We start from the raw sequence: 14101 nt of genomic DNA, 5'->3' as shown, positions 1-14101 counted from the left end.
AGAAGGCGGAGATGAATAAAGAAAAAATAAAAAATTTGAACGACACAAGAAAGAAAGAAAAAAGAAAAGAATGGGGACCTCTTCTCGACGACCTCTTAATACACACCAGCAGCAGCATGGCAGCCCCAGCATTACCGTTGGCGCAGGAGCAGCCCAACTTTCTTTATGGAAATATGCAGAAGACTAACTTCTTCCCTTTGCTGGTTGCTGGTTGCCCTTGATGTTCGGCAGGGCCAACAACTTTAGATCCATCTTGTATACAGTAACTTGAATTCGGTATATATGTATAGACATATAAAACGCTGCTTCTGCTACTCTTCTTTTTTATCTGCTTTTCGTCGTGGGGGGGTCGAGATAGGGCACGTGCTCCATTCACGTCACTGCTTGAGCTTGCCTACGGGACGGTTAGACCGCCGCCACCCATCGTACGTAGAGTCGTAACGTAGTAACAGTAGTGGACCTTCAGTAAAGAGGGAAATTTGATTCACTCTACAAAAGGGAAAAAGGAGTTGGGATCGTACAGATGCACATTCCGTGTACTGTTAAGATCAAAGGGCCTTGTGGAACCTCATCGCCCAATCCCTAGCAGCTTTTTTCCCCCATCACCACTACTCCGGCCCGCTTTTACGTGTACTACTACGTTACATGCAGCGGCTAAACTTTCCATCCATTCCTTATCAAAAGTCTCGTCTTTATAATGAATCGAGAAAATTCCCGAACTTGATATACCCGCTCATCCGGGGCGCATATTATATAGGCCGCTCGGCTATTGAAATATGATCAAGGACACGCCCTCAGATGGGATATACATCGGCGAGAGGCCTCTGGTTTTTGGCCAAGAACAATGCGAACCCTGATTGACTGTGACTCGGCGCCCGGAGAAGAAAAAAGCTTACTGTTAATGCTCTCTTGTTGTTTTCATTTCAGCGTTCTTAAAGATGAGCGCTGTACATACTACACTATATACTCGAATCCGTACAACAATTCGCTCTATTTCCTCTTTAGCTCTCCGTTCCTATAGCGCGTTTTCCCTCGCCTCTGCTTCGTCTAGTTTCAGGATTTGCAGCGGAAAATATACGTGATTATGTGAGATTAGCATCGAAACTAGCTCACTTGGGGCTTGGTCGACTGGTCGCGTCAGTCTATCGGCGACTCTAAAGTCTTTTTTTGGTCGTCTCTCTCCTTCCGCACCCGAATCCCATACATATATCCGCCATTGAAACTCATATCTCTCAAAGACCCTCTTGTCTTCCGCTTTACTTCTTCTTCTTCTTCTTCTCACTCGATTCGCCTTATTTCTTTTGTTCTTGCCATAAAGAGTTGTGAGGACATCACCCCCTTTTACAGGGGGAAAAAAGGGTGCTGCTGTGCTGCTGGGGGAGGAGGAGACCAATGAAATAAGTCCATCTTTTAAAAAAGGAAAAAATATAAACATTGAATGCTGTAGTGTAGGCTATATTGTAGAAGAGAGGAGGGTTCAACCGTGCAGAAAACATATAGACAAAGTTTCGGGGAGATTCTATAGAGAGCCTTGGCGTATTCTGATTATCAGGTTATACTTCAATAGTCTATAGGGCGGTATATAAGGAAAAAAAAGGAAGAATAGAAGCAGCAGCCTCCCCCTCACTCTGAAAAAAAAGGTAGACGGAAAACTCATATGGGGCAGGCCCCTGTATATAAAAGCCAAACGAGAGCCCTTTAACCTCAGAGTCAAGGGTGAATTCATCGTCATCAGCAGTGCCAGCAGCGGTGAACTTCAAGCGGCTTGACTTTATTTTGCGCTTCAAAATCTCAAAAAACCAAACGACATCACGTTTGAAAAGGTAAGGAAGTTCTTCTTGTCTAGACTATATGTGTTTGATCATCGATTTCTTGTGTGTTATAAATATAAGAAAAAAGGGGGGAGAAAGAATTGGGCTTCTCTACCGAGTCAACGTTCAATATAATATTGAGAAACCCTCCCACGCTATATTGGATTTATAGCTGTTAAATAAATCACGAATCTCCAATCGATTTGTTGCTATATTGACTCTATTCCATTTTATTATTTCAATTTATCTGATTCGATGACACGTTGCGCAACAATTTCAAATGATGTCATATTTGATTTGGCCTATATCTAGATGATGAATATTGCGTGGATCGTGGCAGCAGCCTGCTTGGCTTGCGCATCCGTTTCCAGCTCGGAGGCGATTGAGTCATCCATGTCGGCCGATTCCGACTTCCAGTCTTTGGCCAGCTCATTTCGATTTCTGGGCATCACCAAGACGATGGCCACCACCACAACGGTCGTCAGCACCAAGACCGTCTACGTCCACACGACTTGCATCGTCACATTCCCCAACGTCGGACCTTGCTCCGATATTCCGCCGACGACCACGCCCGCTCCGACCACCACAACCACGCCCGCCACGACAACTACCACCAAGCCGACAACTACAACAACCAAGCCGACGACAACCACTTCAAAGCCCCTCTTTCAGATCATCCCCGGCTCTTCGCGGCCCGTTTTGACCGGAACAGTCAGCTTCAACAAAGTCGAGGCTCCTAAATTGCAGGTGAATCTGCCCGATTTCCTCGGTGGTGGAACCCTCGGAGGTGGGAAAGCCAACGGAACCGCGACGCCCGGCAACAACAGCAACAACAACGGTATCCTCGGTGTCATCTTCAACAAGCCGCCGGTGAACATCAACGTGGGCGGAAGCGTTTCGGCTTCCGTTTCTGGTGGTCGCCGTCGTCGTTCAAACTTGGAGATGGAGGACTCGTCGCACATTCAACCGTCTCTCGTCAGAATGTAAGTCGTCACCATTTAATTTGTTCCAGAATGATGACTGTAATATGTGAATGCAAAGCTAATTTTCGAATTGCCAACAGAATGGAAGTGACAGCCAGTCCGGAATTGACGCTGAGCGACGAGATCCAGCCGGAAGTGATTCTTGAGGCTTCCCGACACGACGAGTACCAGGAGTACGCCATTGTGGGTCTGGAAAATGACTTTTATTCCGAGCGAGCTTCAATGCCATTCTTTGGCAAAAAAATGACCATTGTCAGGTTGGACCGGGTAACCGTCACCGATGTCAAGACCGTCACTTCGACGTATCCCACCAAACTTCCCAGCGATCGCGTTACTGTGGCCTACCTGGGATGCATTCCCAAAGACGCGCCTACCAATTTGGCGCTGTGCAACCCGTAATAATGCCGCGCTGTTAATTTATTTTGTACTCTATGTATGCTGTACGTGTGTGTGTGTGTCTGGGTTGTGTACACCTTTTTCCAAAATCTCAAGTGATGAATAAAACAAATGAAACGCATTTCTTGGCTTCAGTTTTTGTCGGTTTTTGAATTTCGCGGTGATATCCTTATAATTATAGAGCACAGCATTTATTATTTGCAGACGTGGTTAAAGTCAAGAATAAATTATAGACCTATATAACAGAAGCCAAAGATCGTTTTGAAATCGAGCGAAGCTTTCCTATTGATGAGGTGAAATGCGACTGCGGAACGAATAAACGTTCACGATTCCCATTATTGCCATCTCGGATAAAACCAAATATTTACTCCGTTAATGCCAAAGCGAAACAAGTCGCATGTATTTTCTAATCTTATCATAGAATATAATTTTTCGAATTTTTTTCCCTTTTACAAACCAAACGATTTTGTAAAAATCGTCACTATATGTTTAAATTGATCTTTCTGAAGGTTGTTGAAAAATAGCCACAGCTTATTGATTCCTTTTTATAGGAGTGTGTGCTCTGCTTTGAACCGCGTCTCTACGCGCGTCATTTCGGGCTGTCACACAGGTATAAGATTCGGACCCTTGACTTTCTGAGGTTGTTGCCCTTTGATCATTAAAAAATGAAAGAGGAAAAGGATTATCAATAAAAAGAGAAGAAAAAGGATTGACAGTTTGGATCGACTGAATTTTGTATGAAAAGAAAGAAGACGAGTTGGAGACGACACGTTGATCCGGCCATAAATAACTCATCGGAGACTTTTTGGAGCGTTTCAAATATTAACAAAGGTAAAAAGGGAGGAGATTCAGACAAGAGCAGGTGGACATGGAAGAAGCGCAGCATGTATAGTCTAGGATTGCGGTATATAAATAGCCAAGTCGGAAGACACTCGACCTCTCAGTAAGGACACTTTCTCCATCCGGTGCACTTCTCCATCCAGACCACGATCTCGAGGTAAATATTTTGGTTTCTAAACCCTCGTCCCATATACTATAATTGTCTTATTAGGTGAATTGAATTGCACATTTGTCTGCGTTTAGTCTTTTTAGAAAAATGTTCAGGTCGATATCAGTTTTGTGGCTGGTAGCTGCTTTCTGCCTAGTTTGCCCGGCTGTCGAATCGTCGAGTGAAATCGAATCGTCCATCTCGACCGGTTCCACTGGCCATCCGATGCCTGGATCATTGCGCTTTTACGGCGTTACCAAAACAATGAAAACCACTACCACAGTCGTCCATTTGTACACAAGATACGTCCACCAAACGTGTTTGAAGATTACGTTCGGAACAGCTGAATGCCAACAAACTACTCCACCACCACCGACCACGACGACCACTACCACGCCCACACCCGTTACCGTTACTCCCGGAACAACATCCGCTCCGGTGCCGACGACTACTCAGCCAGCTTTCCAAGTCGTTACAGGCCAATTCAAACCATCCGTTTGGACAAACATTACCGTCAACAAGCTCTCTCCACCCAATTTGAACTTGCTGCCTCCGTTACCAGTGATTGGATCTGGACTGGCGGGTCTCTTCAACAAACCTGCTCCCATCAATATCAAAGTTTCCGCCAACGCCACCGCTAGTATCTCACCTGGAAACGGACGTCGCCGACGCTCCGAAATTCTGCTCGAAAACATTCGCCCATCTCTCGTTCGATCGTAAGTCCATGCATAACACGTCATCATTGTAAAATCAACGTCCAATTTAATTAACCATTTTTCCTGAAATTTTTCTCAGAGTGGAAATGACTGCCAGTCCTGACGTGTCGTTGGGCGAGTCCATCAAACAGGACGTGGCCGTCGAAGCCTCCCGGGCGGAAGAGTCTCACCAGTACCAGATCGCGGGTTTGATGGCTCATCACTTTGCCGAACGAGCCCTACCGCTTATTCTGGGCAGCAGCAGAAACCCAATCACCATCGTTAGACTTGATCCTGTTACAGTCACTGTTAGTCAGACAGTCACTTCGAAATTTCCATTCGATAAACCTTCCGACCGCGTAACTTTGTCTTATGCCGGGTGCATCCCGTCTGATGTTGTGGCAATGAATTTACCACACTGCGTTTGATATCCCCCACACATTATTTATTGTCGACGCAAATTGGCGACTTTTTTGGAAAAGGAAACTGCATTTCATTTTATAACGGAAAGAACCAAGTTTGAAAAGGATCCACAGCGCGCCGAAAAAAGTATAGCTCTAGTATTATTACAACATATGCATTTGAATGTGTGTTTAGTATATTACCACTATATATCGGTCGGTATGTGTGACAACTGCTCTGTATTAATATAATAAGGCACGAAATAAAATAAATAAATAAAAGGGAAACATAGTACGGTACTGCACATCACTGTGAGGCAATATAAGCTCAGCAATATGACACGGTGCATTCTATCTATACGAGTGCAGTGCTGTTGCGAGTAAACTTTGGCGCCGCTCTTCATTTGCGAGATATTAAAGCTTCTTGGGAAATCAGGCGGCATTAGAGGTGAAAGAGCGCTGAAGTTTGGAAGACGAAACATAGTTGACAAGATATTTTGGTGCACGCCATAGAGATACTGTACGTGTGGTCGAGTAATAAGATGAACTCATCGAAATTCTCTTCGTCCTAGGCACGTCTTGCGCAACTTCATCGCAACAAGATTTATCCCCGAAAAATATCTCATTATTATTTGGACAGAAAAGTTCAAACTCAACCCAATAACAAGGCGATAGAAAGTTGTTTTATGTATTTACATTACTGCAGCGTTACTTGGAAGAATCCTGTATTTTTTCCCACCCGAATGTCGACTTGAATGGATTATGTGTCACACCTTTTCCCTAGTTGGGAATCGATTTCAAATAAATAAATAACGAAGAACCAAATGTCTCTCGTCGAACCCTACGGTTGCAAGTTTCGTAATAACTTACTAGCCTATTTCAAGTACAGCCGGTTATGCAATGTATAGTTTGTGTATAGTCTACAGTCGGTCAAATCCACTTGACATTGACGTTTGCAAAATTTATCCTCCGGGTGATTTTGATGTGCAAATACGGCGAGACAATCTTGATGCCAGTTCGCGAGTAGTTAGTGTTTCAGCAACCGCAATTTCATCTAAAGCGCCAAACACAGCAGCTGCTGGTCATTTACAAATAGCCCAGTGATACACTGCCGTTTGTTTGATGATCAAAACGGTTGGAGGTGGTCCAGTAGTACTGAAGCAAATATTTAGGCAGTGCATTTGTAGCAGTGTAGTCTATACCGCATCCATCTTTCCGCAAACAAATTCCCCATCCAGCCTTCCACTCGCTTGTTTGCCTCGAGTGTGTGGATTGTAGATCGAGCAATTACGGAGCAGCAATACTATATACATGCTCCCCTAATAATTACGTCGCGACGGCGGTAGTATTTTGTTTGCGAATGCTTATTCAATAAAAATGAAAAGAGATGAAGACACGTCATCCCCCTTGACCCTGTCACATAGTCGCAAATTTATACACACTAAATAATTTCAAAATATGTATAGATTTTAAACTAAAATTGGATAACTTTTTTTTTTTTTAAATATTATTCTGTCGATGACTCCGCACTTGGGCCCGGACTTTACCACTGTTGCATTTTGAAATCCCACATTTTCCTTCCATTTTTGGGGCTCTTTTCTTCCAATTCAGACCTGCTGCCATCTTTTAATCGAAAGACAAACTGCGTCTGTTGAACAAGGGCAAGAGAGACTGTAGTGTATACTGTATCGGGTGACTTTTTGGCCACACACACAATGTAAGTCTCATTATCAGTTTTGGGATAATTTAATGTCATTAAATGAAACCTATATTGTGACCTATTAAATGTTCAGTACTCAAAGCTTTTAGTCGGAAACATTTTTTCCGAATAATTTTGGTCCTGTGAATTGTTTTCGGGGCTGTAAGAGGTGGACATATTGGTAGAGAAACGATGTTTTTTTTAACCAATTTTTAACAGACTGCTGATATCCATGTGCTGAAGAGAGATTGCAGAAGAGAAGAGTTTTGTTGTTGAGGTGAAATTACTCAGAAACGAAGATTAGGTGTCGACTATTTAAGCCAATTTTTCTAGGGTCAACAGAGTTCTAATGCTCAGTCTTGCTTTTGGCAGATTGTAAGATCGTAAGATGGTGAGAGCTGTGTGTGGATGCCTGAATGTTAAAATTCACATTAGGGGTGAACTTGTCAATTCCCCTTTATTTCATACAGATGACCTTGAATTTGAGGAGTCACAAGATGAATTTTTTCAGCAGGTATGTCTCATTAAGTATTAATGCACAAATTTCTCCAAACAATGGACGACTAATAGCCACAAGTTGCATTGCTTTTTCAGGCTCCCAGAGAGGTGATAGTTGATACTGCTGGAGTTGGGATTGAACATGCTTTTTTGGTAGAGTCACGCCATGTTGGAAACTGGAATATATTTCACTGTATTTGCTGCAAAATGGATACCCATGCAGTACCTGATTCCACTCGCCTACCATTCTTGCTAAACCCCATCCTTGTGGTATGTCCTGTGGATTATTCTGTACTCTTTGAGACAATAACTCCCAATTGTGGAATTTTTAATATTAGGTTGATCCTAATCAAATCTTGAAACTGCAACAAACTGAAAGATTTTCTTCAGTTTACAATGTTGTTCTACCCTGGCTTGGAAACTCTGGACCAACTTCTCCAAGAAACTTCCCAGGTTATTGAGATATTTATCGACATGAAAGGAAATAACAAATAAATAATATTTTATATATTTTTTTTTATAGACAAAGGATCCCAAGCAGATCAAATTGCTGCCACCATTCAACAAATGATGTCTAGTTATTTGAAAAAGGAGGAAGAAACGGTAGAGGCAAATATCCTGAGATATACTGAGCAACAGCAAGCAAGTCTATTGGCCTTAGAGACCCGAGTCAGACAGGATCGGAATACACTTTTATTGTAACTTCGATATTAGATTTAAATACTTTTGATTTGGGTTATATTACAATGAATTACTTGTTGAATATTTAAGGTTACTTGCTCAAAAAGAAACACCTATAGGGAAGAAAATGCAGTCATTGAGCCTCAACAGGAGCGAAGTCACTCCTCCCACTACACCCACTAGAATTGGGTCGTTTAATTTCACTTCTCCAACCAAAGTAAGGAATACTTACACGTTGATTTTTGGAAATAAAATAAAAAGTTCTTTTTTTTTATAGGAAATTCCTGCTCCGCCTTTTAAACGCGGCTTTTCGACTAATCCTGATGACGATATCTTCGAATTTGACCCAGATTATTTGGACAATCGAAATCCTTTTGATGACACTTCCGATCCTGATAGTGAAGGTAAGCCGGTTGCTCATTTTAACAAATCAAATATTAACTATGTCTTATGTGTGAACGTATTTTGGGAAGATTCATGTTATGCTGAAGGAATGAATATACCCGGTCGTCAGCCTTTGAGGTCAGACGATGATAGTGCCTTGGCCAAATCCCTTCCTATGCGAGTACCTGCTATGTCAAATTATCGTTCCCAGGACATAGATATTGAAGAAGATAAAGTAATCATGCAGAATCTCACAGATGCGTTGATTCATTTCAGTAAATTTACTTTTTTACTCTGGCAGACTCCCGTCAATCCGGAAGAAATGGCAGCCTCCATTAAAGCTATAGCGCGAAGCGTGCATGGAGGCTCAGATTCTTTTTGGGACTTGCCTCGTCCGAGGTTAAACACTTTACACTGACGAATGAAGCAAAATTTGCCAATTAAGCTTTGCATCCAAGTACAGACTGTGTTTTCAATGGATCTGTACTGACGTCGATCTTTTCTCTTGCAGCTGCTTATATCTGTTCGTTTCTTGTCTCTTGCAACCAGGTCAGAAATTTTTTAAAGTTTGTCTCGATTCATTAGAGGAAAAAAATGTTTTGAGTTCATGCAATGTAAGAAAATGGTTAATTTCATGTTGAAGAAATACACTCATTTTGTGTGAGGTTGTATTTTGAATATCATTATATTATTAATTTATTACCAACTAATTTATATAATCATATTTTATTTCATTTATTTATCTATATATATTATTATTACTGTTTTTATGTTAAATTGTTAATTTTACACGTTTTTTTTATATGGGGCCGTAGGGTTGTTAGTAGCGAAGGGAATGACGAGATTAATGTCGATATTAGAGACGGAGGAAGACTTGACGCTCGCATGCTGGAGTCGTCTGCTAAACTCAACCATAACAATCATCACCTCCACAACGTTAGTCAGAGGAGACTCGCCGATCTCTGGATTGATGATTCCCACGTACCTCTTCTTCATCTTGGTCACCCAGGAGCAGAAGCAACTCTGGCGGTCAATCGCATCTCAGCCTGGGCTCGTTGAGCATCAAGAGCGAGCCCGCGATGTTTTGGTGGCAACTTTGACTCCCTAGCCGGACGCCGAGTCGGAGGACATGGACGAATCGCCCAGTCACGCCATTTCGGTCTTCAACGGCGGCGGAGTGGGCGGCAAAAATGGCGAATCGAATCACTCGTCAATGCGCATCAATTAGGAGCCGAGTTTGATGATGAGTTCGGCCAGCGGAACTGGTGAGTCGTCGTTGACTGTTTTGGACTCGTTGACGGATCTCGACGGATCTCTTTTCCCTTCCACCCGACATGAAGCTGGACATTGACACGTTGGCCGTCAACGATCTCGACCCAATCGGTTCGGCCTCTCTTTCTTCCGGTTCCCATTTCGAGTTCTCCTTCACGCCTGACGTCAACGACATGCTTATGGATATCGGCGTCTTCAACAACGCCAATCTCATCGACTACGTTTCAAGCTAGCCAGAAGGAAGCGAAGATGAAAAGGGAAGTAGTATTGTGCCCTTTGGCTTTTTCATCAGCATCCCTTCTCTCCTTATTGTGCTCTCTGGCTGCTGCTACCGGCCATGTCATCCAAATCCTGGCATCCTCCATTTTACCTGTTGCTGAGCTAAGAGAACTGACGTCGGTACGGCATCCACAACGAGACGCCTGTCGATCGAAACTTACCACAAAATAAGTTAATTTTGTCCAAAAAACGCATAAACAAATTTACTTGTTTGATTCCGTGAGCACAGGGGTGCTGGTCATCCAATCACCATTACGTTTCGTAAAATCATCCAACCCCTGAAATGACGGTTTCTTCTCCTTTTCTATGACAGCATCCACTTCAGACTTGGTTGGCGGTTGCATTCACGAGCAATAAACGACGTTATCAATAACAAAACGAACAAATGCATTAAATATGATTGGCTTTAGAGTGATTCGTTGTTAACATACCTCACTGCAAGACACAGTAGAGTGATGTCCGGAAACATAGCTGCACGCACCGAAAGTTGACAAGTTAAAATCCATGTCAGCACCTGACACAGAAATGATAAAAAAATAAAACCAAATTAAGAGAAATGTCTTGAGAAATGTTAAAAAAATAAAACCAATAATTCAACAAAGATATTGTCACGTTCCGTCTGTGTTCTAATACTTTTGTCCTTTAGTTGAGCGCTAGATGGCTTCGCGGCGACCTGACTCCCCTCTTTAACCCTTTTCCCCTTGACAGATCTTGGCTACCTGTTGCGTCGGACGGTCGCATTTACTCCCCTGTCTGTGTTCGTTCTGTTCCCCGTGTGTTGCTCGTGTGTAAGCTGTGTTAGAGTGCTTGTGTGTGTGTGCGTAAGTTAGCGTTAGACCCATTAGGGGCATCATTGGCATAGGTTAAGTGTAATTAGTGTAGGGCCAATAGTGAGAGCCACCAGATTGACTGTGCCGGTGTCGTTGGCCAGCGATTTGGTGCCTTTTATTGATTGTGTTCAAACGACAAGTGCGCCGAACAGATTGCCCGTGACAATATAATATAGAAGGTATATAATGCCAGTGCCCACAGCAAGTCCTTGATAGTAGATAGGTGCAGGTGGATAAACTGAGCTAAAATGGCAGAGGAATATGCTCTAGGCTGTCGTGGGAAGACTTTTGTCTGGACTTGACTATTGTCTAATGAATCGATAAGAGGAGAAGATAGAAAGCTGTTGATCCAATTGAGACTGTTATTCTTACAAATAGTATTACCACTGTCTGAAGCATTTCTGGCCTGAAGCCTAGCTTCTGGAATAACTGTGCACTGAGACTGAGTGCTGCAACCAGAGGACATCATTTCAGGAAGAGGGAACACAGTTAACGAGCAAGATTCTGGGTTCAGGATTAGTTGCTGCACTTTTTGCATAAAAAGAGCTCCCATTGTTTCTTAATCCAGTGCCCGCAGCAAATCATCTAAAATTCAAAGACAAAGTCAGAAAACTGTTAGGTTATAGGGGAGAGGGAAGCTTTTAGTGTTCCATAAAGACTTTTAAATGATTCTTTTTCATGCCCTACCTCAGGGTTCCCAAATAATTTTTGACAACTGCTTCAATCGTATGAAACTCTTCAACGAATAAAATCAGATGAGAAAGGTTTAGTCAGAAATACCATTTCGCTGAACGTAGACGTGTTAAATTTCGCTTCTTACCGAATCTCGCTTCTAACCAAATTATTAGCATCAATGGCAGGTATTTTGTTGTTCGTGCTGCCATCTAGCGGCAAGTCCCAAATCTGTGTTTAGAAATTTAAAAAAAGGTTTAACCCTCCAGATGAAGTTCACACCGGATTGGATTTAATCAGGGGTTACTGGCGGAGTTACGGAAAGTCCAAATTCAACGAGCCGGAAATAAGAGAAGAAGATTCTAAAATTGTAAGTTTTTTTTGTCACTCTTTCCTTCGAGATTAAAAGCATCTGCGATTTATTTTCACAGGTTGTTCGATGCAAACATGCAAAATGCGATAAAGAGTATAATGTCCACGGTCTATTAAAAGTCGCAATACCAAGCTCACGCGAAAATTACTTCAAGAATCTTCATAGCAAGTGCAAAGGTGATGAATTTTCAAATATATTTTACATGAATGCGCGATTGTACTAATGCATCTTGTATGTCTTGACTTGAATAGAAAGACACCAAGGGAAACATTTGATGAAATCCGACCCCGTTCAGTCAAGTCATTCTGTTGAAGTCGCTGGCGAAGAGCTGGCGACCCAAAAAGAAGTGAAGTTGGTTAACGGGGTAGTGGAACGCGCAGCTGTTGCCAGGGGAGAGGAAGTCGCCCAACATCGCTGCCTGCGCTCCTGCGCGGCTCGCGGCTGTACCCTCCGCCCCTAGTCAAATTTTACTTCGTTACAAAAAATAAATTTTGATTCAATATACTTTAAAAATGTGTTGATTTTCTTTTTTAACAACATGCCATCATCGAAGAAGTTGAGGAACATTTTAAAAATGTGACATCATACTCATTTTGAAACTCTGGGTCATCTCTATCTTCTTCCCTTGTCCTCTCAACAGTCATCGCGATCTTGTCGCGGTCGTGAAGAGTTACCACCGATGTTCTTCCATTACCATCAACTCCGGAAGCTTTTTTACAATTTATTTTTTAAAAAATTCAAATTTCTTTTTCCTTATTGAATTGATCGAGATTTGAACCTCTATCCCTTTGAGTGGCAACCTAGGCTGATGTCTACAACACCACAGAAGATACTAGAGAAGTTTTGAAAGCACTGGCCCAAATGGTAGCTCGCTACTCATTAGCCGAGACACTTATTTATTACAACATGTAACCATATGATTTTACAGTGACTGATGCAAGTCTGTTGTTAATTGAATATTAAAAATTTAAATTTTTTAAAATCTCCATGACAACTTGTCGGAGATTTGAACCTCAGAACTCCTGCATGCCATTCTGGGTTGTTGACCCTTACACCACCGTTGTTGTGAGAGATGATTGTGTAAATGAGCGGGATGGCCTGTAAAACGCGTTCTGAGTTTCATGTTTTACGGGGCTGACGCGCAGCCAAAGCCAGCCAGATAAGAAGTCGAGCGGCGGGGGGCGCCTAACCATGGGACAAGGATCAGCGAAAGGGGGGTTAAACCTGGGACCTCTCATGCGTCCCCATGATTATACTCATCTACTATGTATTATGGTATGATTGTCAGCAACCCGGTGTGGCATGTCAAAGTATTGAGGTTCAAATCTTTTCAAATCAAAATTTACGATTTTTTTGAAAATTCTTTATCGGGTGACCAAGATTCGAATCTCACTCCTCTTGAATGACAGCCCTGGTTGCAGGCTTGCAGCCGAACCTTTGTCATTTCGAGTAAATACTCAGCTGAAATTCATTAGCCGTTAACTAGTTTAATGCAAAATGTGGCCGGATAATATTTAAGTGCCATTATTTTTTATATGCACAAATTCGTGCATCGCATCCTTCAAGCCGCGTACCCATGGGAGAGGGATCAGCGAAAGGGGGTTAACCTGGGAACTATCTTACCTCTCCATGTTTAACCCATCTTTATGTTAACGGTGGTATAATGGTCAGCAACCCGGTGTGCTATGCAAGAGTATTAAGGTTTAAATCTCCGTCAAGTTGAAATGAAATTTTTAAAGAATTGAAATTTTTATTATTTAGAATAACAACAGACTAGCATCAGTCACTCTATTATCATGTGGTTACATGTTGTAATAGACAAGTGCCTCGGCTAATGAGTAACGAGCTACCATTCAGAACAGTGCTTTCCATTCTACTTCAATGTCAGCTGTGGTGTAGTGGACATCAGCCTGGGCTGCCACTCATAGAGGTCAAGGTTCAAATCTCGATGTTATGGTTATGGTTCTGTATCGTTATGGAAAACTAAATTTGAATTTTTGAAAAAATAAATTGTAAAAAAGCTTCTGGAGTTGATGGAAGTGGACGATCGGTGGTAACTCTTCACGAACGCAACAAGATCGTGATGACTTTGGAGAGGACAAAGGGAGAAGATAGAGAGGACCCAGAGCTTCAAAATGA

At 42.4% G+C, this 14101-nt stretch overlaps 5 protein-coding genes across 12 annotated transcripts; 4 read left to right on the top strand and 1 right to left on the bottom strand.

The window, feature by feature from the left end:
* Positions 1 to 1690: 1690 nt before the first annotated feature.
* Positions 1691 to 3308, top strand: LOC124341210 (endochitinase A-like). Its single transcript, XM_046794216.1, has 3 exons — positions 1691 to 1823; positions 2124 to 2794; positions 2875 to 3308. The coding sequence occupies exons 2-3, from the start codon at positions 2124 to 2126 to the stop codon at positions 3191 to 3193; spliced, it is 990 nt and encodes a 329-aa protein (XP_046650172.1). The 5' UTR covers positions 1691 to 1823; the 3' UTR covers positions 3194 to 3308.
* A 771-nt stretch (positions 3309 to 4079) lies between these two features.
* Positions 4080 to 5538, top strand: LOC124341227 (mucin-5AC-like). Its single transcript, XM_046794236.1, has 3 exons — positions 4080 to 4187; positions 4274 to 4894; positions 4974 to 5538. The coding sequence occupies exons 2-3, from the start codon at positions 4287 to 4289 to the stop codon at positions 5299 to 5301; spliced, it is 936 nt and encodes a 311-aa protein (XP_046650192.1). The 5' UTR covers positions 4080 to 4187; positions 4274 to 4286; the 3' UTR covers positions 5302 to 5538.
* A 1362-nt stretch (positions 5539 to 6900) lies between these two features.
* LOC124341178 lies at positions 6901 to 9200 on the top strand. 4 transcript variants are annotated; one of them, XM_046794168.1, is made up of 10 exons: positions 6927 to 6991; positions 7068 to 7277; positions 7346 to 7487; positions 7568 to 7741; positions 7810 to 7924; positions 7995 to 8169; positions 8243 to 8369; positions 8430 to 8556; positions 8626 to 8771; positions 8838 to 9200. In XM_046794168.1, exons 3-10 carry the CDS (start codon positions 7362 to 7364, stop codon positions 8952 to 8954), a joined length of 1107 nt encoding a protein of 368 aa, XP_046650124.1. In that variant the 5' UTR covers positions 6927 to 6991; positions 7068 to 7277; positions 7346 to 7361; the 3' UTR covers positions 8955 to 9200. The 4 variants fall into 4 exon arrangements, with proteins under 4 accessions (XP_046650128.1, XP_046650124.1, XP_046650126.1 ...); XM_046794170.1 differs by having other exon boundaries at positions 6947 to 6991; positions 7193 to 7277; XM_046794172.1 differs by lacking the exon at positions 7068 to 7277 and having other exon boundaries at positions 6901 to 6991.
* Positions 9201 to 9533: 333 nt separating this feature from the next.
* Positions 9534 to 11823, bottom strand: LOC124341376. 5 transcript variants are annotated; one of them, XM_046794467.1, is made up of 7 exons: positions 11738 to 11823; positions 11605 to 11653; positions 11290 to 11529; positions 11118 to 11226; positions 10519 to 10558; positions 10295 to 10413; positions 9534 to 10244 (listed from the first exon to the last, which is right to left on the bottom strand). In XM_046794467.1, the coding sequence occupies exons 3-7, from the start codon at positions 11468 to 11470 to the stop codon at positions 10190 to 10192; spliced, it is 504 nt and encodes a 167-aa protein (XP_046650423.1). In that variant the 5' UTR covers positions 11471 to 11529; positions 11605 to 11653; positions 11738 to 11823; the 3' UTR covers positions 9534 to 10189. The 5 variants fall into 5 exon arrangements, with proteins under 5 accessions (XP_046650423.1, XP_046650421.1, XP_046650424.1 ...); XM_046794465.1 differs by having other exon boundaries at positions 11290 to 11502; XM_046794468.1 differs by having other exon boundaries at positions 11302 to 11502; positions 11605 to 11758.
* Positions 11651 to 12422, top strand: LOC124340696. The gene is made up of 4 exons (XM_046793301.1): positions 11651 to 11777; positions 11859 to 11959; positions 12021 to 12138; positions 12214 to 12422. The coding sequence occupies exons 1-4, from the start codon at positions 11771 to 11773 to the stop codon at positions 12420 to 12422; spliced, it is 435 nt and encodes a 144-aa protein (XP_046649257.1). The 5' UTR covers positions 11651 to 11770.
* Positions 12423 to 14101: the final 1679 nt, after the last annotated feature.

Source organism: Daphnia pulicaria, chromosome 5 (assembly GCF_021234035.1).
Source record: "Daphnia pulicaria isolate SC F1-1A chromosome 5, SC_F0-13Bv2, whole genome shotgun sequence".
In the NCBI taxonomy this organism is placed as follows: Eukaryota; Metazoa; Arthropoda; class Branchiopoda; order Diplostraca; family Daphniidae; genus Daphnia; species Daphnia pulicaria.
Note: the sequence above shows the minus strand (reverse complement) of the source record. Positions and strands in the feature narration are given on the sequence as shown.